The sequence below is a fragment of the Bubalus bubalis genome, chromosome 19 (genome assembly GCF_019923935.1).
Source record: "Bubalus bubalis isolate 160015118507 breed Murrah chromosome 19, NDDB_SH_1, whole genome shotgun sequence".
NCBI lineage: Eukaryota > Metazoa > Chordata > Mammalia > Artiodactyla > Bovidae > Bubalus > Bubalus bubalis.
In genome coordinates, this window is record NC_059175.1 from 62,445,221 (window position 1) to 62,472,866 (window position 27,646).

The 27,646-nt window shown below is 47.2% G+C and overlaps 1 protein-coding gene across 2 annotated transcripts in view; it reads right to left on the minus strand.

Moving 5' to 3' along the window:
* Positions 1 to 11,135: 11,135 nt before the first annotated feature.
* ANKRD33B (ankyrin repeat domain 33B) overlaps positions 11,136 to 27,646 on the minus strand; it is a 102,488-nt gene continuing 85,977 nt past the window's right edge. For both annotated transcript variants that reach the window (XM_025270705.2, XM_006059765.3), the window contains one exon: positions 11,136 to 17,993. In XM_025270705.2, coding sequence (XP_025126490.2) covers positions 17,164 to 17,993 — 830 coding nt within the window. In that variant the 3' untranslated portion in view covers positions 11,136 to 17,163. The remainder of the gene's footprint in view (positions 17,994 to 27,646) is intronic.

Below are 27,646 nucleotides of genomic sequence, written 5' to 3' on the forward strand. Positions count from 1 at the left end.
CTTTGTTTAAACTATATAAGCTAAATCAAACTTACTATTTTTCATAAACCAGAAAAGAATCCAAGTAGACAGATTACCCACAGGAAGAGATTCTGAGCCTAAATTAGTTATCACCATCACTACCATCACCATCACACCATTATTGTCCCTCTCTGCCTCTTAATAAACAAAATATGCCAGCAAATTTGGAAAACTCAGCAGTGGCCACAGGACTGGAAAAGGTCAGTTTTCATTCCAATCCCAAAGAAAGGCAATGCCAAAGAATACTCCAACTACCACACAATTGTGCTCATCTCACACGCTAGTAAAGTAATGCTGAAAATTCTCCAAGCCAGGCTTCAGCAATATGTGAACCGTGAACTTCCTAATGTTCAAGCTGGTTTTAGAAAAGGCAGAGGAACCAGAGATCAAATTGCCAACATCTGCTGGATCATGGAAAAAGCAAGAGGGTTCCAGAAAAACATCTATTTCTGCTTTATTGACTATGCCAAAGCCTTTGACTGTGTGGATCACAATCAACTGTGGAAAATTCTGAAAGAGATGGGAATACCAGACCACCTGATCTGCCTCTTGAGAAATTTGTCTGCAGGTCAGGAAGCAACAGTTAGAACTGGACATGGAACAACAGACTGGTTCCAAATAGGAAAAGGAGTACGTCAAGGCTGTATATTGTCACCCTGTTTATTTAACTTTTATGCAGAGTACATCATGAGAAACGCTGGACTAGAAGAAACACAAGCTGGAATCAAGATTGCCGGGAGAAATATCAATAACCTCAGATATGCAGATGACACCACCCTTATGGCAGAAAGTGAAGAGGAACTAAAAGGCCTCTTGATGAAAGTGAAAGTGGAGAGTGAAAAAGTTGGCTTAAAGCTCAACATTCAGAAAACGAAGATCATGGCATCTGGTCCCATCACTTCATGGGAAATAGATGGGGAAACAGTGGAAACAGTGTCAGACTTTATTTTTCTGGGCTCCAAAATCACTGCAGATGGTGACTGCAGCCATGAAATTAAAACACGCTTACTCCTTGGAAGGAAAGTTATGACCAACCTAGATAGCGTATTCAAAAGCAGAGACATGACTTTGCCAACAAAGTTTCGTCTAGTCAAGGCTATGGTTTTTCCTGTGGTCATGTATGGATGTGAGAGTTGGACTGTGAAGACGGCTGAGTGCCAAAGAATTGATGCTTTTGAACTGTGGTGTTGGAGAAGACTCTTGACAGTCCCATGGACTGCAAGGAGATCCAACCAGTTCATTCTGAAGGAGATCAGCCCTGGGATTTCTTTGGAAGGAATGATGCTAAAGCTGAAACTCCAATACTTTGGCCACCTCGTGCAAAGAGTTGACTCATTGGAAAAGACTCTGATGCTGGGAGGGATTGGGGGCAAAAGGAGAAGGGGACGACAGAGGATGAGATGGCTGGATGGCATCACTGAGTCGATGGACATGAGTCTGAGTGAACTCCAGGAGTTGGTGATGGACAGGGAGGCCTGGCGTGCTGCAATTCATGGGGTCGCAAAGAGTTGGACATGACTGAGCGACTGATCTGATCTGATGTACCAGGTACTCATAGCAACTCTGTTCGGTAGATGCTTTTATTATTGCTATTATGCAGATGAGGAAATTAAGACATGATGTGCAAAATTTACTTAATTTACATAACCAGTAAGTGGCAAAGCCAAGATCGATCTGATGCCAAGTTCTATGCTCTTCACCACCAGTCTTTAAAGAGCAGAACACTCCACTGTCATTTCTACACAATCCATCTCCCACTGTCTCATTCCCATCCCCACACTCTGACCAGCCAGTATGGCCCCCAGAGTTGGAGGAACAGTAAGGTCCTCTGCTTGTCAAACACTGTTTGGCATCTCAGAGATGTTTAGCCGTGCTTTCAGGATGGGTAACCCTAGGAGAAGTGTGAAACCCATTCCTCCTGAAGATCTTCTTTGGACCAGATTGTGAAAGGGACTAAATCTTGAAAGACTAGATCTCACTTTCACTGCATGGAAATCCAGTGCTAAATTCTCCCAGAGGCCTAAGGACAGACCTCCTAGCCTGGCTTCACACAGGCTCTGGGGAGAAAGGCATCACTTATCCTCAGGAACTATCCTTCTTCCTTTTCACCATCATTGGAAAGATGGTGACCCAGCCAGTATGGGACACTGTTCTGGGCACTATAGACATCTCAGCAGTGAAGCCAACCCCAGATCATAGAGTTCACTAGACCTCTTGAGAAACCTGTATGCAGGTCAAGAAGCAACAGTTAGAACCGCACATGGAACAATGAAGTGGTTCAAAACTGGGAAAGGAGTACATCAGGCTGTATATTGTCACCCTGCTTATTTAACTTACAAGCATAGTGCAGGCATACATGCTAAGTCGCTTCAGTCATGGCCAACTCTGTGCCACCCTATGGACTCCAGCCTGCCAGGCTTCTCTGTCCATGGGGATTCTCCAGACAAGAAAACTGGAGTGGGTTGTCATGCACTCCTCCAGGGTATCTTCCCAATCCAGGGATCAACTCCGCATCTCTTACATTTCTGCATTGACAGCCTGGTTCTTTACCACTACTGCCACCTGGGAAGCCCAATATAGAAAGTACATCATGCAAAGTGCCAGGCTGGATGAAGCACAAGCTGGAATCAAGATTGCCAGGAGAAATATCAATAACCTCATAAATGCAGATGACACCACCCTAAGGGCAAAAAGTGAAGAGGAACTAAAGAGCCTCTTGATGAAGATAAAAGAGTAAAGTAAAAAAGCTGGCTTAAAACTCAGCATTCAGAAAACTAAGATCATGACATCCGGTCCCATCACTTCATGGCAAGTAGACGGGGAAACAAGAAAACAGCGTCAGACTTTATTTTCTTGTGCTCCAAAATCACTGCAGATGGTGACTGCAGCCGTGAAATTAAAAGAAACTTTCTCCTTGGAAGAAAAGCTATGACAAACTTAGGCAGCATATTAAAAAGCAAAGATATTACTTTGCAGACAAAGATCTGCTTAGTCAAAGCTATGGTTTTTCCAGTTGTCATGTATGGATGTGAGAGTTGGACCATAAAGAAGACTGAGTGCTGAAGAACTGATGCTTTTGAACTGTGGTGTTGTAGAAGACTCTTTAGAGTCCCTTGGACAGCAAGATCAAACCAGTCAATCCTAAAGGAAATTAACGCTGAATATTCATTGGAAAGGCTGAAGCTTCAATACTTTGGCCACCTATTTGAAGGGTCAACTCATTGGAAAAGATCCTGATGCTGGAAAAGACTGAGGGCAGGAAGAGAAGGGGATAACAGAGGATGAGATTGTTGGATGGCATCACTGACTCAATGGACATGAGTTTGAGCAAATTCTGGGAGATAGTGAAGGATAGGGAAGTCCAATGTGCTGCAGTCCATAGGGTCACAAAGAATCAGATATGACTAAGCAATGGAACCACAAAGGCCATGAGTGCAGTGTGGCCCTGGGGACTAGGAGTTGGGTCACCTTTCCACCTTCTCAGAGACCATGCTCAAGCCAAGGCAGCTCACCAGAACTGGGGCTCACATAGGGTCTGGGCTGAAGGGCTCTGGTCTGATTCTCTCTGGGGAGGATATGAGCACCCAGAAGGCCTTGAAAACCCCTGTTTCACCTTATCCCCCCCACAGGCCTTATTATGTTGATCTGCCTTTCATGGAGAGTCACTGGGGTGCTGAGAGACATTCCGGATCAGGAATGGAGGCAGAGAAGAGACAGAGAACGCCTGAGGACTGTCAGTCAAGGTCACCAGCACAGAGTCTGTGCTCAGAGTGGCCCCCAGCACCCTTCTGCCCGGCGGTACCAGGCAGGGTGTGGAGCATTCACACGGGGACCTGTTGTTCTGTAGGAAAATGTCCTGCCAGCATCACAGCGAACATGCAGCAAAGCCAGGACCAGACCCCTGTCTGTCTCCAAAGACCTTTCCCCATACAGCTTAGGACATGCCTGTCTCTGTTTGGTTTAATTAAGCAAGCCAAGCGTCTTCTTCCCCGTATGCTTTTCTGGGAGGAGAGCCAGGCTGTGTCTAATGACGCAGAGTATTTTCCATGTTGCTGTTTCTATGGAGCTGATGTAGCTGGTTTCCACATTCATCACATATCTTCCTAAACACCAGTGCCCCCATCAACAGGGTCTTAATCAGCAAGGTCCCAAGAGGCACTGGTTGCCATCCACCCCAGCCTCTCTGCTGACGGGAAGCCAAAGGTGGCAGGTCTGTTCCTCAATCCCTGGGCAGATGATATGAGGGGTGGGTGGCTGCCCCAGGTGTGTTTCCAGCTTCCTTCAGGTCCTGCTCATCACTATTCTTGCCTGGAGAATTCCATAGACAGGGAAGCCTGGAGGGCTTCCATAGCTCCATAGCTCCATCAGATCAGATCAGATCAGATCAGTCCCTCAGTCATGTCCGACTCTTTGCAACCCCATGAATCGCAGCACGCCAGGCCTCCCTGTCCGTCACCAACTGCCGGAGTTCACTCAGACTCACATCCATCGAGTCAGTGATGCCATCCAGCCATCTCATCCTCTGTCGTCCCCTTCTCCTCTTGCCCCCAATCCCTCCCAGCATCAGTCTTTTCCAATGAGTCAACTCTTTGCACGAGGTGGCCAAAGTACTGGAGTTTCAGCTTTAGCATCATTCCTTCCAAAGAAATCCCAGGGCTGATCTCCTTCAGAATGGACTGGTTGGATCTCCTTGCAGTCCAAGGGACTCTCAAGAGTCTTCTCCAACACCACAGTTCAAAAGCATCAATTCTTCAGTGCTCAGCCTTCTTCACAGTCCAACTCTCACATCCATACATGACCACAGGAAAAAACCGTAGCCTTGACTAGACGAACCTTTGTTGGCAAAGTCATGTCTCTGCTTTTGAATACGCTATCTAGGTTGGTCATAACTTTCCTTCCAAGGAGTAAGCATCTTTTAATTTCATGGCTGCAGTCACCATCTGCAGTGATTTTGGAGCCCAGAAAAATAAAGTCTGACACTGTTTCCACTGTTTCCCCATCTAGTTCCCATGAAGTGATGGGACCAGATGCCATGATCTTCGTTTTCTGAATGTTGAGCTTTAAGCCAACTTTTCCACTCTCCACTTTCACCTTCATCAAGAGGCTTTTTAGTTCCTCTTCACTTTCTGCCATAAGGGTGGTGTCATCTGCATATCTGAGGTTACTGATATTTCTCCCGGCAATCTTGATTCCAGCTTGTGTTTCTTCTAGTCCAGCGTTTCTCATGATGTACTCTGCACATAAGTTAAATAAACAGGGTGACAATATACAGCCTTGACGTACTCCTTTTCCTATTTGGAACCAGTCTGTTGTTCCATGTCCAGTTCTAACTGTTGCTTCCTGACCTGCAGACAAATTTCTCAAGAGGCAGATCAGGTGGTCTGGTATTCCCATCTCTTTCAGAATTTTCCACAGTTGATTGTGATCCACACAGTCAAAGGCTTTGGCATAGTCAATAAAGCAGAAATAGATATTTTTCTGGAACCCTCTTGCTTTTTCCATGATCCAGCAGATGTTGGCAATTTGATCTCTGGTTCCTCTGCCTTTTCTAAAACCAGCTTGAACATTAGGAAGTTCACGGTTCACATATTGCTGAAGCCTGGCTTGGAGAATTTTCAGCATTACTTTACTAGCGTGTGAGATGAGTGCAATTGTGCGGTAGTTTGAGCACTCTTTGGCATTGCCTTTCTTTGGGATTGGAATGAAAACAGACCTTTTCCAGTCCTGTGGCCACTGCTGAGTTTTCCAAATTTGCTGGCATATTGAGTGCAGCACTTTGGGTTGCAAAAAGTCAGACACGACTGAGCAACTAACAATTTCACTTTTCAGCTGTCACCAGACTTTTAGTCTCCAGATAGAAAGCTTGTTGGATCATGGGTGTGGCCTCTGTAAAGTCAAGCAGCTTTCAAGCCAATGGGAAGCCAGTGGGTGGGTGTGGAGATTGGGCAGGAGAAGGGTCAGAGTTCAGAGCTCTACTCACTTACCTGGGAGTCTGAGCTTTTATGCTAAATGAAGTAAGTCAGACAGAGAAAAAATATATATATTCTCACTTATATGAGGAATCTTAAAAAAACAAACAAAAACCTAACTCGTAAGATACAGAGAAGGGATTGGGGGTTGCCAGAGGCAGGACGTGGAGGGTGAATGAAATAGAAGGGGGTCCAATGATACAAATTTCCAGCTGTAAAATAGTAAGTCTCATAAGTCATGGGATGTAATGGACAGCTCAGTGACTATGGTTAATAATACTGTATTGCATATTTGAAAGTTGCTAAGGTAGTAAGCTTACTCCTTTATGACCAACCTAGATAGCATATTGAAAAGCAGAGACATTACTTTGCCAACAAAGGTCGGTCTAGTCAAGGCTATGGTTTTTCCAGTGGTCATGTATGTATGTGAGAGTTGGACTATGAAGAAAGCTGAGCACCGAAGAATTGATGTTTTTGAACTGTGGTGTTGGAGAAGACTCTTGAGAGTCCCATGGACTGCAAGGAGATCCAACCAGTCCATTCTGAAGGAGATCAGCCCTGGGATTTCTTTGGAAGGAATGATGCTAAAGCTGAAACTCCAGTACTTTGGCCACCTCATGCGAAGAGTTGACTCATTGGAAAAGATCCTGATGCTGGGAGGGGTTGGAGGCAGGAGGAGAAGGGGACGACAGAGGATGAGATGGCTGGATGGCATCACGGACTCGATGGACGTGAGTCTGAGTGAACTCCGGGAGTTGGTGATGGACAGGGAGGCCTGGTGTGCTGCAATTCATGGGGTCACGAAGAGTCAGACACAACTGAGCGACTGAACTGACCTACTGAAGGTAGTAAATCTGAAAAAAATTCTCATCACAAGAAAAAAAAAACACGATAACTGTATGTAGTGATGAATGTGAACTAGATATGGTAGTGATTATTTTGCAAAAACCTCGATTCAGGGAAAGATTGACGGCAGGAGAACAGGGTGGCAGAGGATGAGATGGTTGGATGGCATCACTGCCTCAATGGACATGAGTTTGTGCAAACTCTAGGAGATAGCAAAGGACAGGGAAGCCTGGCACAGTGTAGTCCATGGGGTCGCAAAGAGTCAGATGTGACTGAGCGACTGAACAACAACGACGGTGAAGCATCATGCTGTACACCTGAAAGCAATATAATGTTTTATGTCAATTTTGTCTCCATTTTTAAGAAAGAAAAAAAATTTGTCTGGGTACATGAGGTCTTCAGTGCTGACTCCACACCCAGATGGAAACACCCGCCACCTGGACTGGCACCCAAGCAGGAGTCAGCAGGCTTTCAGAGTCAAAACGTGAGGCTTTGTGGGCACATGGGCAGTGTCACAGGTGCCCCACTGTGCCCCTGGAGAAAAACTTCCGTAGATGACATGTCACTGAGCGAGCGGGCTGGGCTTTAGTACAGTCACACAGATACAGGTGGTGGCTGGCTTTGAACTGTGGGTTGTGGGCCACTGAGGCTAGAGGTGGTGGTCAAGGTCACAGCTAAAGATCAGCAGCCTCTAGCTGGCATGTAAAGCCAGGGGCTGTTGAGATGCCCAGGCAGGGATGCAGAGAATGGTTCTCAGGATGGAGACCTGCTTCTAGCCTTCAGGGGTAAGTGAGGGCTGCGGGGGGAGAGTATGGCCATGACATGACGCCAGTGGTCAGAGAGGTGGGGCAGAGCGTGAGTGTGTGTGTTGAGAAAGGGCCTGGCCAGGGCACCAAGTTAGGGAAGATGAACACCCAGGCTTTCAGCATCTCTGACACATCCGCTGGGTGCTGCAGATTGAACTGTGCCCCCCAGAAGGACTTACCCCAAGCCCCTGTGCTGTTGTTGCTGTTCAGTAGCTAAGTCATGTCTGACTGTGACCCCAGAGACTGCAGCATGCTGGGCTTCCTTGTCCTTCACCATTTCCTGGAGTTAGCTCAAACTCAAGTCCCTGTGAATATGCCCTTAGTCAGAAATAGGGTCTTTGCACATATACTTAAGTTGCAATGAGGCCATGCTTGCTTAGGGTAAGTGGGTGTGAATCCGATGACTAGTGGCCGTACATGAAGGGGGAAATGTGGACACAGATGCAGAAAAGGAAGACGCCATGTGGTGATGGAGGCTGCCACAAACCAAGATTGCTGGCAACTACCAGGGGCTGGAAGAGGCAAGGAAGCACCCACCCTTGGAGCCTTTAAGGGGGCAGGCATGGGAGATTTTGATCTTTTGCCCTCCCAAACTACTAGGGGATGCATTTCAGCTGCTTGAAGCCATGCAAATAACCTGTTACAGAAATCACAGGAGAATAATCCAGGTGCAGCCTGAGAAGCTGTCTTTCTGACAGTTTTCCAAGTGGTGCTGATGCTGGCAGCCTTGGGAACCCTGGCCTTTGGAGCATCATTGCTTTATGTAACTGCAGACGTCCATCTGCTGGCTCCAGGAGAACACAAGAGTTTCCCAGATATCACAAGAGCCACCTGGCCTGATACTAGGACTAGGAGTGTGTGAAAAGGAAAAGTGAGTGAAAGTGTTAGTCGCTCAGTGGTGTCCGACTCTTTGTGACCCCATGGACTATAGCCCATTGGGCCCCTCTGTCCATGATATTCTCCAGGCAAGAATACTAGAGTGGGTTGCCATGCCCTTCTCCAGGGGATCTTCCTGATCCAGGGATCAAACCCAGGTCTCCTGCATTGTAGGCAGATTCTTTACTGCCTGAGCCACCAAGGAAGCAAGAGTGTATAGAGTCAGAGAAACACAGACTGGGGCTCAGGACAGGCCCAGTATGTGCACAGCAGTGGGAAGGAGAAGGCAGGAGTTTTTGCTTTTCTGACCCCCAACCTCTGACCTCTCACCTCACAAAGGACATCATACGCTTCAAACAAGGGGGACCCATTGCAATGGGGCTTGGTCAGGAAGGATGGCCAGTCTGCAGCTTTCAACCATCACTCAGGTTGGAAGGTAAAAACTGGTCCCCCCAACCCCATGGGCAAGAAGTGGGGGGACCGTGGGATGGCTCAGGGACTCCTCTGCCCAGGGAGTGGGGACATTTGGCAGCCTTCTTCACAATAGGGTGGCAACCTCCCCACCACAACCCGTGTTCCCAAACCCTCCTATCTCTGGTGGCCCAGAGCAGAGCCCTCCTGGTTCATCTTTTCCACTCAGTTCTTGGTCCTATTAAAGCTTCTTTTTCCAAACCATGAAGAGCTGACATCATATCCTTGCAGCTACATGACTTCTTGATTTTGTGTTTTAAATAACGCTTTTGAAATAGCAAGGTGGATTTGAGTCTCATTTATATACTTATAATTTTTTTATCCAGAAAAATGCATCAACATCTTGTTCGGTTTTGGGGGTTTTTAAGTGAGAGCAGTGATGAGCTTGGGCAGGATGAACAGGCAGACAATGAGAGGTGGGCAGGGTGGTCCTGCCACAGGGACAGTGGTCCCTGGGGGACAGGGGGCTGTGGGCGAGCTGACAATTTACCTGAGCCATCTTCACATCAAAGTATTTTGTCAGCAGACTGGGGGTTTTCCGGGTCACCTTTCATATCCTTGGCTGGAAACCAGCCTGGTCATCATTATGGGAGACAGCAGGGACCACCTGCTGGGAGCCACTGACCACATGAAGGGCTGCATGCAAAAGCCCTTGAGGAACTCAAGGGGCATGACTTCCGGACCGCAGGACTGCCCAGAGCAGAGGCACTGGTCCTGGGGCCTGGCCTGCGGACCCGAAGAACATCCCAGGAATACCATGCCTTACGGCCATCTCTCACCCCTCCTCACTCCCCCAGTCACCACCCCCCAACCCCTCTCCTTGGAGCCTCATGATGCTGGAAGAAGGTTCCATCACCAGGGTCAGTGGGGAGAATAAAGACCGCCTCTCTCACTTTTCATGTCAGCACACAGATTTCCTAATAAGGAGGGTCCTTTGTGTATTGAAAATCCTTGGACTGCAAGGAGACCCAACCAGTCAATCCCAAAGGAAATCAACCCTGAATATTCATTGGAAGGACTGATGATGAAGCTGAAACTCCAATACTTTAGCCACCTGATGTGAAGAACTGACTCATTGGAAAAGACCCTGAGGCTGGGAAAGATTGAAGGCGGGAGGAGAAGGGGGCGACAGAGGATGAGATGGTTGGATAGCATCACTGACTCGACGGACATGAGCTTGAGCAAACTCTCAGGGAGAGGGGCAAACTCTCAAGGCCAGGGAAGCCTGGCAGTCCACGGGGTTGCTGTAGACATGACTTAGCGACTGAACAATAACAACAATATGTACTTACATATAAATTTTGTACACACACACACACACACACATATATCTGAATCACTTTGCTGTATACCTGAAACGAATGCAACACTATAAATCAACTGATAAACACACATACAAGTGCATTTCTAGAAAGATGCACAAGTGTCTGAGGGACTGCCCTGAGGGAGCATGAGTCATTTTTCATCCTTTATTGTATTTGGTGGATTTCTCTTGTTTTTGTGCATTACATTTTTAGCTGTTAGAATAAAATGAAATTAATTGTTTAATTCTTTAAAAAGCTTTCCAAGGATGTGTTTTGGGTAAAGAAAAGAAACTAAAATGCATTTATGCTGTACCACTTATGTAAAAGAACACATATAAAAATAAAATTACATTTCTGTTTCTATATAGCTGTTGTTCAGTTGCTAGCTCGTGTTTTACTCTCTGCGACCCCATGGACTGCAGCACACCAGGCTTCCCTGTCCTTCACTATCGCCCGGAGTTTGCTCAAATTCATGTCCTTTCAGCTGGTGATGCTACTTAACCATCTCATCCTCTGTCTCGCCCTTCTCCTCCTGCCCTCAATCTTTCCCAGAGTCATAGAAGACATGTAAATAAATACAGAGGGGCATGGCCGAAGGATGCCTCCCCACCAGTGGGCACTTCTGAGAAGAGGCAGGATGCAAAGAGATTATTTTCACATGTAAAAAAAATCTTCCCTTTGCGATACAATGTGAAAAATAAGAGTGTGTCAGATGAAGGGAGTGCACACCTACTTCGCTCAAAATGAGTAACATTAAAAACACTGGTATCATAGTATCATTTCCTAATTTATACACACTTAGGTTTATCCCAATAGAACACTGTTGTACCATAAGACTGTTTATTTCACAAGTGATTTTTAATTCTGTAGCCACAGTTTTACATGACCACATCTTGTTATACTTTTTAAACTTTAGATACAGAGTTTGTTCAAAGGTCAAAAGGAAAGACACATTCTTTCTGCTGAACAATATATCCCATCTAACTTAAAGATGATTAACCTTTTGGATATCAAGAATTGAAATGGCTGAGGTCACCTTTATTTGTAGGTCCCCAAATAGCCCTGAGGTCTAAATAGGAAAATATCTTTTATAAACTGTAACAAAACTCTCACCTCAAAATAAAACGCTATGAAATTTACACAATTATATCCTTATTCAACATTTTTACAATATCCAGAAACCTACCGGATTTTTAGAAATGACAATGAAAATAGTTTTACATTCAGAAAACAAAGCTTATACCAACGTGACATAACCTGAAACCTGGCCCCTGTGCAGAGTGCACACAATTCTTCATCACCCTTGTTAAAGACACATATCTTCAGACACCCAGCGTGTGCCACGCAGAACGAGGGTTTGAATGAAAAGGATTCCAATGAGATTTGCCTTGCCTATTTGTTTCAATGGGGTCTATTACTCAAATTCCCTGGGATGTCCCAAAGGTTCACAGGGTTGCTGGTAACACTGCCAGGTTTCTAGCATCCTTTTCTGGTTTTCATCCAGTTTTGAAAGAGCCATGAGGTTCCAAACCAGCTTCCAGAACATCTGCTCAGAAACTGGTGTTAAAGTGCTTCAATGCAACCTCCCAAAAATCTCATAAAGCATCAGCACAGGCCACTGCTGGGCCTGCCTGGGTTCATTTAGTTTCTCATCCACATTTTCTTCCAAAACAGGAGAAAAATGTCCCGTTATCATGAAGTGATTCTCTCAAAAACCAAACTGCATGAGCAGTGATCAATTAGGGCATCTCAACACTTGGACAGACTCGGGGAATTCTCAGCAGCCTCCTGGTTCTGCTTCTTAGGTCAGCCTGGTACCGAACCATCTGTGACCCCAGGCTGAATACCTGGTGGAGCTCCCCCCAAGAATCCCCTCTGGATTCTGCCACTCCACGCCGGGGACGCAGCCAACAGCAGAGAGGACCCAGGCCCGGCTACACAAACTCGTCCAGGAGCCGCCCAGGCCAACATCACCTTTGGACAAGGACACCTGGGTGATGACACGCTGGTTGTGTTCTGTGCCACAATGGACACACTTGAGGGATCCCGGTGGGCGTCTTGGGCTGTCTCATCCTCAAATACACCAGGTCATAGCTGATGTTCGCTGGCAGCTATAGTGGCAGTCCCCTTTGTGAGCACGAAACCCAAACTCCTTCCTGTGGGTGTGTGTGCACGAGCTCACATCACGTCACACGCCTCCCCTTGCAGCTGAGAGCCGTCAGACCACTGCAGGGCTTGCCTTTCACAAAAGCCTTATTTCAGGCTGGGTCAGGGGAAGGAGAGATTGAATAGCAGCCATCTCATTCAACTGAGTTCCTCAAAAATGAGCTAAATCAAACCAGGTTGTGATGGTTTGGGGAAGTGGGGCGATTTTGTTTGCTTTTCTATTTCTTAAAAAAAAAAAACTTCCAGTGAACTTTTTTTAGCTGCTGATTTTAAATGTTAATGAAGACACATGAATTCATCCCTGACACAAGAGTTGCCCAGAGGTTTGAAACAAATTCTCCATGCTGGAGCTGGCAGGGCAACCAGGGTTTCAGGAAGAACTGTTTTGTTGCAAGTTCTTTATAGCAACAGCCTCCCCCCGCCCCCACCATGGTCACGATTATGTATCAATTTATGTATCAATGCCAGTTGTCCAGGTGAATGGGACTTTGTTATTTAATAGCTCCTGATGGATCGTCCCGCTTTCCTTCCCAAGAAGACATGGTCCCCCAGGCCAGGCTGAAAGGGGCTCAGTGTCAGCCTGCTGCCCAGAACAGCAAGGACCAGACACACAAGCCAGAGTCCTGAGGGACCACCATGAGCCGGGCACCCACAGCCAAGGGCAGAATCCAAATAGTTCCCCGTGGGGCTCGTGAGCGTGGGTGGCGTGTTAGAATGTCCGCAAATACTTAAAAAGTGCCAGCACTTCATTTGATAAAAGACAATTGCAACTAGAAGCTTACAATAGTTCCTGATCAATCTCAGCACTGCAGGGAATACCTGCATCGTATTAGATATCAGGATGGAAGATGAAACAGTGAGGGGTCCCAGGTGAGCCTGGGACTAGGGCTCATTTCGCAGAGCAAGCTCGGGCGAAGGATGCAGAGACGTTCTTCTGTCTTAATGTAGTGTGGGTCAGGGGGGAAAACTGTGCCCCTGCCAGAGGCTGTGGGAAACAGATCAGCCCTTCTTATTAGTCTTGGCTCCTTCATCCATCCCTCAGGAGTGCTTCTCTTCATAGTAACTGAGTACCTGTGACTCTTCCCGGAGACTGAGGGCTCTGCATCCAATTCAGTACTGTGGTCTGACCCTCACCTCGTGGGATTCAGTTTCAGAGCCTCATCTCTACTCAGTGCACCTGGCTGGCCTCTGATGGCCCGGAAGGAAGTGGGCAGAGGCAGCTTGGATTGGCCCGCCCTCTCCCCACACCTACAAATCCCACTTTCCAACTGACATCACAAACTCAACCCTCCACTGCAGAAGGAGCGAGTCGCAGGAGGGCCGGAAGTTGAGATGATGACCTAGTGCAATTTCCATGCCTATTTCTGAGGTTTCTGGTGCCGCCAGGAGCCCGTGGGGAGGCGCTGCAGAAAAAAGCCACAAAGGTTCATAATGTTGCACGTTGCATTCCTTGGGTGTAGCCAAAGACATGAAAGGTCTCTGAACACCATGGTCATTCCAGCTTTTCCCTGGCCTCTCCCGGCAGTGAGCCTGGCACAGGGCTGACTGTAGAACATGTGATTCACGGAGGCAGAGAGAAACACCGTCCTTCTCACACCACACCACACAGGTATCAGACGGGGAGGAACCAGTTCTAGAGGTAAAATCGATGGGTGGCCCATCTGTGTTGTCACAGACACCTCTTCGTACACAGAGGTTGAATTTTTTTTTTTTTCTAAATACAAGGGTTCGCTTCCACGAGAGGCAACTGAGAGGCCCTGAGAAGTGACTTCACATCCACTCCAAAGCCATTTCAGCCGCCAGAGTCCCGAGTTTCTAAGAATCAAGAAGTCTCAATGGGAGGGGTGATTCTCAGACATTGCCCTGGGGAAAAAGCAGCACTGGCATTATCTTAGAAATATTTCTTCTGTCTAGTGTGATAACCACTCACTCAGATGCTAAAAAGTATTAAAATATACTTCACCTTTCCCTCTAACTCTATTTATATATAAATCCCTGAGAAGGTACCTGTCAAGTTGAAATTCACTATTTACAGTTAATAAACATCAGGAGTGCAAAGCAGACACCGGATCCTCCTTGTTCTGTGTAGCAGGGCGGTGCTCTCATCTGTCAGGTGAAACTGAAAGTTGCTCAGTCGTGCCTGACTCTTTGCAACTCCATGGACTATGCAATCCATGGAATTCTCCAGGCCAGAATACTGGAGTGGGTAGCCTTTCCCTTCTCCAGGGGCATCGTCCCAACCCAGGGATCGAACCCAGGCCTCCCTCATTGTGGGCAGATTCTTTACCAGCTGAGCCACCAGGAAAGCCCGATCTGTCAGGAGAGCAAGCTAAATCTCCCTCCCTAAATGAAAAGAAGGTGGTGGGTGGGGCGGAATTCTGCACAGAAGCAGCAGGTGAAATCTGCTGTCCATTCACTCTTGAGTGTCTGGAGAGCACAACATGGTAAGCCATCAGGGACACTGTTGATCTCTCATGACTCCACAGTTTTCTGCTCTTTTTAGACCTCTGAGTAGTGGCACCAGGGATGATCCAGGCATTTTAGCTAAATCTGGAGCAGAAGATAGGCAGAAAACAAAAAGAAAAAGGAGGCAAAAGGGCCAACAGGAAACTTACGTGGTGACAGAGCTGGGGGGGACACTGCCCATCGGTGCCCCTATCCCTGACCGACACTGGAGGAGAGGGAGGGATGAGCCCTTGGGGAGGAAAGTGCAGCCAACCATTCAAAGCAACCAAAACATATCAACACAAAACAGGATCTCAATGTAGGGTGTAGACTGGCCCATCAGGGAAACAAAGACGTGTTTCTTTCCACCTCGGGGACCAGCGCTCATCTCATCCAAGGGCACTTGGCCAAGCCCAACTCTTAGGCTCAAGGGTGACCCACATTCAACCACATCAGTGATGTTCAAAGCAGGTCCAGACCTCTGGGCCGTTCTTCCTGGGCCCTTCTGTAACAAGGGAGGAATTCACTAAAATCTGACTTTAAAAGATGGATTATCATCACATCTGCCTCCCATTAGCCTGGGTGCAGCCTGATGGTCTGTTCATGGAGGTTTTTGGAGAGATGAGTGTAAGATGCTCAGTGTCTGATAGTGGGGGGCGGGGGGAAAAGGAGGGCGAGCCAGTGCCACGCCACCCACATCATGAGATGGATGGGCACTCGTCACCACGTGGCCAGGGAGCACGATTTCCCCTGTGAATCCACAGACAGAATAAACAGCTTCCCATTGGTCTGTAATGTTTTAAATCTATGGCTTATACGCAGGATAATATTTAAATAAAGTGCTGTTGGTAGTGCATATGTGAGAGATACTCTGCAACCCAGAGAGCCAGAGATTCTTTAGTATTTCTCAGCTTTTTGGAGATAAAAGTATGGACAGAAAACTCCCACGGAGCGCTCAGGGCCTGGGGCAAACCACACCCGTGCGCCGCCAAAGTTCCTGAATCTTGGCAAGTCTACAAAGCCTGCATGAGGATGAACTGAACACCAGGGGCTTTCATCAAAGGAAAAATAAAATTCCACACCAGGTATCTGTCAGAATTGAGTCGGGAGGAGGAAGCAACCCAGCTCACTCCAGGAGAATTTGCCAAAAACATGTTTGCTTAACATTCAGCTCTAATCCCTATTTCTCAAAAAATGTATGGCCCACCCATGTCAGTAGTTTTGCAGAACTCTATACTTTTAGCATTTCTTTTTACATCTTAAGGATATTTTAATTCAATTGTCTAAGAGCACATAACTTAATTTTGTATTTCTAGTAATAATTTATTAGCGTTGCCCCCATCTTCTTAAACACTTTTTTTCTATTTTTGAGTATGTTCAAGACTTTATATGCAGATTATCTAAAACCCCTTGCTTAAAATGAGCTTAGTTCTAGCAATAAATACACACTCTTCTATGCAGTCTCATACTTTGACAATTGGGTTTTCTTCATTTTTACCACTGGATGGAAAAGAGAGCTTCACAAATTAAAGGAAATGTGACTCCCCTGTCTTACTTGATTATTTTGCGGTAAAGCAAATGCCTTTATCCAATAGAAATCTTCAACATCACTTAATCCAATTAAGGACGTGTGGTGCTTTTGAGCACCCCCAAGGAGATGGAAAGGCAAAGCCGCCCCAATAAAAAAAGCAAAAGGGGGTCGACAGGAGGAGAATGCCACAAATTCTATGTGAAATCATAGAGATAGCACAAATAATTACTGCTAGAAACAGTATTTTAAACAAAGGGTCTTCAGACAAATGCATTAAGACCGTCATAAATATTTACAAAGAGCCCTATCACTGGTCAAGTGCTCTAAATCTGATCATAACTGAAAAATACAGAACTATACAGAAAATGTCCTTTGGATAAACTGGTCTTAAATTTTTCTGCACTGAGGTTCTAAGGGGGGCTTCTCGGGTGGCTCAGTGGTCGAGCTTTAGGTAGAATGCCCACTACAAGTACTGATTGCTGGGGGAACTGGTTTCAGGCGATTCAATTAGGGCTTGGCCCACTTCACTCTTGGGTGCAGCCTGAACAAACAGGAACGTTTTCTGTGCGCCCTGGGAGGTGCTGTGCGTAAAATGACGGGGCGCACACTTCCAGGGAGGACCGCATCCAGCGTCCCCTCCGCCTCCCCCGGGGCTCCGGCCAGCTTCGTATGCCCGGCCTGCGGGCTCTGCGTCCTGCCTCGCCCCCGCGCGCCGGACACACCCGCCCTCACGTCCTTTTCCTCCAGGACGACGTCCGCTTTTCCTTCTGCGCCGCGGCCAGCCGCTGCTTCTCCGCCTCCTCCGCCTTCCGCTTCTCCTCCTTGGCCTCCTTGTACCGCCACTTGGGCAGCTGCAGGTGGCTGCTGTCCTTGGTGCTGCCCCGGGCCGCCCGCTCGGGCTGGAAGGTGGGAGCGGGCGCCTTGCTGACGCGCACCTTGGGGATGGTCACGCCGGGCCGCACGCTGCTCCGCCGCAACAGCTGCAGGGGCAGGAGGCTGGCCCTCCGGGGGGCGACCGGCGGCTGCGAAGACGCGAGGCCGGCTCTGGGGGCCTCCTCTTTGGAGATCCCCGCGGCCTGGGAGGTCTGGGATTGCGGCTCGGGGCCCTCCCCCTTGTCCCTCTCCTGGGCTTGCGTGTCCTGGTCCCCGCGCGACGCCAGGATTTCCTGCACTGCCAGCCGCCTTTTGCCCACACAGGGAGGGCTCTCGGGGCACACGGTCTGGCAGACGATGGCCACGGCGGGGCTGTAGAGGCTCGTGGTCATCTTGACCATGTGGTCCAGGGCTCCCCCGTCCTCCATGCCTTGGCGCGAGCGGGAGGTCAGCGTGGACCGCACAAAATCCGTGAGCTTCTGCAAGCAGCTCTTGGAGCCTGGGGGCTTCTGACCTGCTTCCAGGGCCAGTGGTAGCTCTGGCTTGTACTTTACCCCAAACTGCTCCGGGCAGGGTCGCTCTAGTAGCCTCTGGATGACCCGAACCGCTTCAAACCGTCCAGTGTAGGTAGCCCACTCCTGGGAGGACATACCCCTGCGGGAGTCCCTGGCGTGGACATCCGCCCCTGAAAACCAGAAAGAGAAAATAGGAATGGGTGGGTGCAAGCAGACCTTTTCCCTTCCACAGGCAGAAAACAAAAGACAACAGAAGACAGAGACAGCTGACTCTACCTTGGAGCTGGGCCACCTGGACGAACCCACACCTGACTGTCACCTCTGGCATTTACTATTATAACACAACCCACCTTTAAGTGCCCGACTTTATGGTTTGTGCTGTGCTTAGTCACTCAGTCGTGTCTGACCCTGTGACTCCATGGGCCATAGCCTGCCAGCTTCCTCTGTCCATGGGATCCTCCAGGCAAGAATACTGGAGTGGGTTGTCATTCCCTTCTCCAGGGGATCTTCCCAAGCCAGGGATCAAACCTGGGTCTTCTGCCTTGGCATGCGGATTCTTTACCACTAGCACCACTTGAAAAGCCCCTCTTTCCTATAAAGAAAACCGCCTAAACTCAGCACCTAAATTGTGGGGTTTTTTTAATATAGAAATAAGACTTCATGGCTTTCTGGCAATGGAGAGACAGGTGGTTTGTAACACCTGGCGGATGCTACTAGAATGTTCTAAAAATACTACCAGTAACTGTCACTGGCAAAGCATTTGCTGTCCTATTTATCTATCAACTCTCCTTTTCCTCCAAGATCTCACTCCCCGAGGTTATGGTTCTTATTTTTGCAGGAAGTGTGTGTTTGTTCACTTTTGGTGCTTCAGGTTAGCTGGTCACGGGTCTGTCATCTTTACCAGACTGTGGACTTCCAGGACAGAGGCACATCTTAGTTGTTTTTGCTTCCTGAACACATATCATTCTGATTGGTGGGAGGCATGATTTTAATAAACGTCTGTTACAATGGATGGCAGTCATGGTTGCTGAGGGCACTGCCTGAAGCCTCGAAGCTGATAAGAGAGAAGTGTCCAGACCTGGGTCCTGACCCTCAACAGTCCGCACTTCCCCCTACCCTGCAGGGAGGCCTCCTCCTCTGTGAACTTTCTGTGTCGATACAGCCCAGGTCCTCAGGGATTTAATCCCACAGTAATCTAAGTGCACTGTGAAAGTGTTTTGTACATGCAATCAGCATCCACAATCATTTGACTTTAGGTCAAAGAGATTAGCACCCAAAATGTGGGTGAACCTCCTCCAACTAGCTGAAGACCTTAGAACAAAAGCTGACATTTTCAGGAGAAGAAAGAATTCAGCCTCAAGACTGCAGCATCCACTCCTGCCCAAGTCTCCAGGATCCTGGCATGTCCTACAGATTCCAGGTTTACCAATGCCAATTTCCCTAAAATTGTTGTTGCTGTTCAGTTGCTCAGTTGTGTCCAACACTTTGCAACTCTATGGACTGCAGCATGCTAGGCTTCCCTATCCTTCACTATCTCCTGAAGTTTGCCCAAACGCATGTCCATTGAGTCAGTGACGCCATCCAACCATCTCATCCTCTGTCGTCCCATTCTCCACCCGCCTTCAATCTTTCCCAGCATCAGGGTCTTTTCCAATGAGTTGGCTCTTCACATTAGGTGGCCAAAGGATTCAAGCTTCAGCTTCAGCATCAGTCCTTCCAATGAATATTCAGGGTTGATTTCTTTTAGGATTGATGGGTTTGATCTCCTTGTAGTCCAAGGGGCTCTCAAGAATCTTCTCTAGAACCACAGTTTCAAAGCATCAATTATTTGGTGCTCGGCCTTCTTTATGGTCCAACTCTCACAATCCATACATGACTACTGGAAAAAAACCTCCCTAAAATAATTCTATTACTATATATCTCCCACTTATTCTGTCTTTTTGGAGAAATCTGCCTCCTACATCTTCACAGTCTCCCTTACACAAATCACTTCGTTCACAAATCTCCCCAAACCACCCACTGCCCCTCCTGATACTGCAAAGTTAATCTTCAATTCAACTTGAAATGTTTGTAAGTTTCAGTAAAAGAGAAATTAATAAGGAATTGCTGTTCAGTTAAGCTTGGTCCAATCTCAGCTGCATATACAGTTAAAAATCATTCAGGATTTCAAGTCCCCTTAGTAATATTTCCACTGGCAAAACAATGTGGGGAAATAGGGCAGTTATCTAGCCTGCATGCTCTGCAGGGACCAGGCTTGGAAGAGGCTTCTGCATGTACGTCCCACATAGACTGGAGTGTCCGACACTCGAAGGCTGGTGAATAAGCACTGAAAAGAGGAGTAGGGGTCTCAGTGGCTCCCTTGCCCTGCAGCTCCCGTGGCCCACGGCCCAGGCAGACCCAGCTCACCTGAGTTCACCCAGTAACACTCTTAATTCTGTGACACATGAAAGAATCACCATATTAGAAGAGTGATAATTATTTGAAACTGGAAATCAGGATGGAACTCATTAGCTAGAGTACAATTTATAAACTGACTCAAATGAAAAGGGGGCAGTAAAAATGTCATTGCAAAAAATAGATGACACATTAAGCCTTAATTAATTGCATGTCACTTGAAAAGGAGCAAACTGCAAAATTAAAATCTTAATGAACACTGCCTGAAAGAAACATTTTTCAAGTGCTAATGGAAAACTAAAGGAACAGCTGTCAAAAGTTGAGTGTGCCTCTTCCTCTCCAAAATCATCTTGGAAAATACAAACACTTGAAAGAACAAAGGCCATCCTGACTGTAGTGCCGCCCAAGAGTCTTAAGTCCTGCTACAAACGAGGGATTCACTTCCTTAAGAAATCACTGTGATTCAGGGTAATATTAAAGGCCTGGACACAGTCATTAAATCATGACAGACAAGTACTGATGATTAGCATTTTATGCACATACCTCTCAGAGTATGGAGCAGCTCTGAAAGGCCAGTGTACCAGTCTCCTGCCCAGGAGACTCTTGGTATCCTCACCCCCACCCCCCATTGGTTCACCCAGGGCTTCAGCAGTGTAGACAAGAGCTGAGCTCCTGAGAGTTAGTTCATTTGCTACCAAGTTGGGTGCTGTGAGTTGTCTATACAGGATCCTCTATTTTGTTCAAGGCAGCAACTACTCAATTCTAGGCAGTCCATCATCACTGGTCTAACTCTGAGTTTCAAAACCTCGGAACTATTTGAACTGTGGTGTTTGAGAAGACTGAGAGTCCCTTGGACAGCAAGGATATCAAACCAGTGCTTCCTAAAGGAAATCAGTCCTGAATATTCATTCGATGGACTGATGCTGGAGCTGAAACTTCAATCCTTTGGCCACCTGATTCGAAAAGCCAACTCATTGGAAAAGAACCTGATGCTGAGAAAGACTGAAGGCAGGAAATGAAGGGGATGACATGATGAGACGGTTGGATGACATCACTGACTCAACGGACATGAGTCTGAGCAATCAGTGGGAGATGGTGAAGGACAGGGAAGCCTGGCATGCTGCAGTCTATGGGGTCACAAAGAGTTGGGCATGACTGAGCAACTGAACAGCAACAACACTGACATCTGGGCCAGATGACTACATGTGGTGGAGGCTCTCCTGTGCATTGCAGGACTTTAAACAGCATCTCTGGTGTCTGCCCACTAGATGCCAGTAGCACTCCACCAGCTGTGACAGCCAAAACTGTCCCCCGGGAACCACACACATGTCCACCCCACTGAGGATCATAGCTCTAACCTCTATGACCTGCAGTCTTGTTTTCCATTTTCCCAGCCTCCCTTATAACTGGTCAGGGAGCCCCAAAGAGAAGGCCATTGCATCCCTGATCAAAGGGACCCTCGGGACTTCCCTGGTGGTCCAGTGGTTAAGAATCCGCCTGCCAATGCAGGAGTCACACAGGTTCAATCCCCCGTCCGGGAACTAAGATCCCACACCGAGGGGCAACTACACCCTGGGCACCGAGACTACTGAGCGCTTGCTCTAGAGCTACGGCTACTGATGCCCACGTGCTCCAGAGCCCACACTTCGCAACAAGAGAAGCCACAGCGATGAGAAGCACCTCAACTAGAGGGTAGCCCCCGCTTGCTACAACTAGAGCAAGCCCACACATAGCAACAAAGACCCAGTACAGCCATAAATGAACAAATGGATGAAGTTTAGAAAAAGGGGCCACGTTATCAGTGATGCTGCTTCCTGTCCGAGACACGGATGTGAGGCTGGAGCTCCGGTGAGCATCCTAGCTCTTCATTAGGTGACCAGTTAACACACTGGAAGGCGGGGGGGTGGAGAGGTGGAGGGTGTCAGGGCAGTGGTGAGTCAAGAAAAGCATAGAGGAAGAAACCTGGATCTGTGATGTTCTCAGGGAGTCAGGGCCAGCTCTGTTGGGTGACTTCTAGTGAGGTGAGACAAATGGATGCTTGCTTTATTTAATCAACTGTCAAGTTGGGATTTCTGTTACTGGAAGAGGCAAACCTCCTAAAAGGGACGGCTGCTGCTGCTGCTAAGTCGCTTCAGTCATGTCTAACTCTGTGCGACCCATAGACAGCAGCCCACCAGGCTCCCCCATCCCTGGGATTCTCCGGGCAAGAATACTGGAGTGGGTTGCCGTTTCCTTCTCCAATGCAGTAAAGTGAAAAGTGAAAGTGAAGTCGTTCAGTCGTGTCCAACTCTTAGCGACCCCATGGACTGCAGCCCACCAGGCTCCTCCATCCATGGGATTTTCCAGGCAAGAGTACTGGAGTGGGGTGCCATTGCCTTCTCCCCTAAAAGGGACTAAAGGAAGACAATCTACCTTCTGTTGCTCCTTCTTAGGACCCTTTCCCCCAAGAGTCAAGGCCGGGTCCATGGGACCAGCAGGAGGCAGGCAGAGCCCAGGATGCATCACTTCCTTTCCTATGTCTCTGTAAGCCCCGAATCCCATGTGATGTGCTAAGACACTTCAGTCATGTCTGACTGTGTAACCCCACGGACTGTAGACTCTGTGCAACCCCATGGACTGTTGACAGGTTCCTCTCTCCATAGGATTCTCCAGGCAAGAATACAAGAGAGGGTTGCATGCCCTCCTTCAGAGGATCTTCCCCACCCAGGGTTTGAACCTGGGTCTCTTGCACTGCAGGCGTATTCTTTACCATCTGAGCCACCCCAGGAAGCCTATCCCTGAGCAACCTACCCTTCAAATGAAGGCCCCACTCCAGTTCTACCCACCCCCACAAGAGGCCTTTCTGCTCATGTTAGACAGGAGTGGGTCCCTGCTCCATCCTGGATGTGGCGGGGGGAAGGGGGGTCATCTTTCCCTCCCCACCTAGACACAGGTGATTACAACACACCCAGAGAGCTTCCCCTTTTGTGGTCAAGGACCGCTAAGTTTCCAGCCTTATCAGAACAAAACAAGATAAAACCACCTGCACAGGCCGGCGCAGGCGCACCGAGATCTAAAAGGTGACTCGTAGTAACCCTGGGTTCATTATGCCCAATTGTAATAAATTAGCATTGCTGTTTGCCCTCCCCCCATCCCCCAACCCGCTGGGGTTTCACTTGGGTGTTTGTGACTAAGCGCCTGTGGGCAAGGAGGAAGTTATACAACCTACAGCTGTCAATCAACCTGTCGTCAAATTACGCAGAAAAGGCGGGATTTTCCACCCTGCAAAAGCAATGCTACCCCGACGTCGTGGAGTGGCGTCAGGTTTCGCTTCTCTCTCTCAGGCGCGCACGTTTGCTTTGCTCAGTAAAACTCTTGCTCCTTAAAACTGTTCCGTGTCTCTCAACTGAATTCTTTTTCATCAAGAGAACAAGAACTGAGGGAATCAGTCTTGTCTCTCGACTGAATTCTTTCTCATCAAGAGGACAAGAACTGAGGGAATCACTGTTTTCTGGCGGTGATGGTCACTCAAGATCACTGTGGACCAGCCTTTACAGGCCTCGTCCTGGGCCACCCCCGGCCTGTATCTCGGGCACTTGGGGTGTAATCAATACGATATATTCAATATGATATGATATTCTATGTGATATTCAATATGATATGCTATTCAATATGAATATCATATATTCAATATATAATCAATATATCATCTTGGGGTATAATCAATATGATATATTCAATATGATATGCTATTCAATATGATATTAAATATGAATAGGATAATTCAATATATTAATCAATATGATATCTTGGGGTATAATCAATATGATAAGTCAGGAGGCAAGGTCATCAGGAAGAGCCCTTAAAGGCAGGGGTCCCACCCCATCCCCAGGCACTTCAGTCTGAGAGTCTCAGCAGTGCTGATTCCCACGTGCCCACCTGGATAACTCACATGGCTTGGTTCTTCAGTCTTCCCAGTCTGGCTTCCTTATCCCTGACTGGCTTCCTGGGGTGACTTTCTCGAACAAATACTTGCCCCTGGTCTCACTTTCTAGAACAAGTACTTCTGTGTCCTTGTCTCACAGCTGGCTTTCGTGGGTGCCCAAGCTGAGACTGCACCCTTGGTGATATAAAATCTCTGATTTTCTGCCCTTCCTCTTCTTAATAACTTGAAACTATTCCAACTTAATTACGGGAAATCCATGTTTTCCTCTACAAGCAGAAAGAAACCTCTCTGGGGACATCGTATGCTTCGGCTTTCCGGAAACACACAGTCGGGGCTTGCCTACAACAAGGATGGGGATATGATCAGTAGCGGTAATGCCTCTGCTCTCTGCTCATTAGATGAGCCTCCTCCACCTTCCTTTCTGTCTGTTTTGTTCCCCACAATCACAGGGAAACGCGAGGCTTTTGTTTGGTTGTGTTTGCTCCCCAAATGCCGCAGGAATGACACACGTCAGGTATGAAAGCCAGCTCTCTTAAGCAAGTCTGGAACCAACCTCCGCCGGGTTCTGCTTCTCTTCAGAGATAATCACATCCTCTGTACGGTTCTCGGAGCCACTTATTAAACAGACCCGTCACTTGGGGGCATTAATATTCCACTGAATTAACAAGGTTCTGCAGTCAGCACCACCCAGCCCCAACCCTGCTGTGATATCAGCAGAGCTGACGGCTCTCCTTGGGAAGCCCAAAACGAAAGAGCCAACAGATCGGCTTTTTAGAACCTAGTTATATTTTTATCAAAAGCCTAAGTTTTGGTAATTCTGACATTACCTTGTTCTGCCTGACAAGGTAAGATAAGAGCTCATAGGCACTCATAGGTTATGAACTATTGGAAAATCTAAACAGTTTAGGGGTGGCATTCAATTCAATGATTCATCATTTCTAAAAGGAAATAGTTCTTATTAAATATAATGAAATTCAACCCAGATTTAGAAAGACACTCAGGTTCAGAAGAATACTGCACTCGAAAAAATGAGAATGAGATACACAATTTTATCCTAACCATTATTATGTAGTAATGCAAAATGCCTTTTGCTTTTAAAATGATCACAGGATGACCTGATTCTGTACTTTGCTCTTAGCTGTACATAAACATCAATCCAAAAGCAATACTCAGATTTTAGGATCTTTAAAGGCTTTAGTTTCTCTTAATAAATTCAAATGGAAATAAGAAGACTTTAAAATATTGATGCCAATTATTTAAATATCTCAACAAGTATCCTTATTGCTATGTACCAAATTCAGAAAAGACATTCAATCACGTATTGTTTTCTCTTCTAAAACAAACACACACACATCTACTGTAAGAGAAAAATGTAACCCGCTTTCCTGGGGAAAAGTAGAAGCTAACTTAGTGGCAACAGCAGAAAATGAAAATATTCTAAAGTTAAATAACAAAAGCCTTAGAGGGCAGTCAAAAGCTTCCTGAAGCAGGTGTCAGATTCTCTCTTCACTTTCCCCATCGTTTCCCATTTACATCACATCAGTGGCTTTCAACAACAGTTGACTTTCCCAATAGGGGACGTTTGGCAACGTCCAGAGATATTTTTGGTTGTCCAAACCAAGAGGTGCTACAGTCACCTAGCGAGCCGTGGCCAGGGGTGCTGCTAAACAGCCTGCAATTCATAGGACAGCCCAACCCTGAAGAATCACCTGGCCCCAGTGTCGACAGGACCAGGATTGAGAGTTAAACGCTCATTACCCTCCATAAGAAAGTGAAGTATCTCATCATAAGGATATTTTCAAAGGGAAAAGTATACCATAGTTTTTCCTTTAACAAATCATATTAAACACACAAAGTCACTAATAACCGACTTCCCTGCTGTTACAGTGGAGGGGAATCTGCCTGCCAAGGCATGGGGCACGAGCTTGATCCCTGGTCGGGGAAGATCCCACATGCTGGAGCAACTAAGTCCGTGCACCAAAACTACTGAGCCTGTGCTCTAGAGCCCGAGAGCTGCAACCACTGAAGCCTGCGTGCCCTGGAGCCCGTGCTCCACAGGAGAAAAGCGACCGCAATGAGAAGCCCTCAAACTGCAAGGAAAAGTAGCCCCCACTTGCCACAAAGAAAGCCCATGTGCAGCAACAAAGACCCAGCACAGCCAAAAATAAATTAATTAATTAATTTAAAAAATAATAAAATCCATAATAACAATAATGATAACCAAATCTTCCCTGGTGGCTCAGATGGTAAAGAATCCACCTGCAATGCAAGAGACCCTGGTTCAATCCCTGAGTCAGGAAGATGCCCGAGAAGGGAATGGCAACCCACTCCAGTATTCTTGCCTGGAGAATCCCATGGACAGAGGAGCCTGGGATGCAGTGCGTGGGATCACAAAGAGTAGGGCATGACTGAGCAACTAACAGTTTCACACTTTTTACTTTTTCAACCATTACCGACATGTCCTCCATTCCAGGCAACCGTCCGTGTCATGTGTGAACTCAGTCAGTCCCCATCACAACGCTCTGCAGTAAATACTGACGTCCGCTGAATATTACAGAAGAAACAGGCCTAGGGCAGGAGATGACTGGCCTTGGGTGTAGAGAGGCTGAACGGAGGAGCTGGAATTTGACACCAGGGTCCAGCTGGTTTTATGCGTCTCTCTGCTCTGACCACGTTCAGTCCAGGGATGCGGGCCCTAGAGGTTTGTACTCATGAGGGATTATTCTAGACTGATGGAGTTGTGATCACACAGATGGGAACAGGAAAGGGAAAGTATATGAAACCTAATGCCAAATTTGTTAACCAAATAACAGAGGAAAAGGGGGAAACACATTAGCATTGAATACACTGTCTTAAGCAGACCCATCTCTCCTGAGATCTGAAAAATGGTTCTGAGATCCTGTAACTGCCTGAAACCTGCACCAGACCCAGGAAAAAAGAAAGACAGGAAATCCCACGCAAGGTCTAGAGTGATTAGCAGGCAATTGATCTAAGAGCAAGAGGGTTTGTAATTCAAATGAATTCACTTGGGGAAAATTCCTGGATGGACACGGTAAGTTTTGGGTGGTAAAAGTAAATAGCTACACTCAATTATAAGATCCAGAAGTAGTAAAAGCAGATGAAGGACCCCCCAAACACAAAAGCATCATAATCACCATTTAATTAGGAGGAACCATCCCTCCCCAACGTCCCTGATAAACTTCGTGGAAACTGTTGTTTAACTGCGAAGTCATGTCTGATTCTTTGCGACCCCATGGACAGAGGAGCCCGTCAGGCCCCTCTGTCCCTGGGATTTTCTAGGCAAGAATACTAGAGTGGGTTGCCACTTCCTCCTCCAGGGGATCATCCCGACCCAACGATTAAATTCAAGTCTCCTGCACTGGCAGGCAGATTCTTTCCTGCTGAATCACTAGGGAAGCCCACTGCTCTTTAAAAAAAAAAAAAAAATGAAACTGTCACTGAGTCAAAAGCACAATCAATGAAATTAATTTCAATTAAGATCTT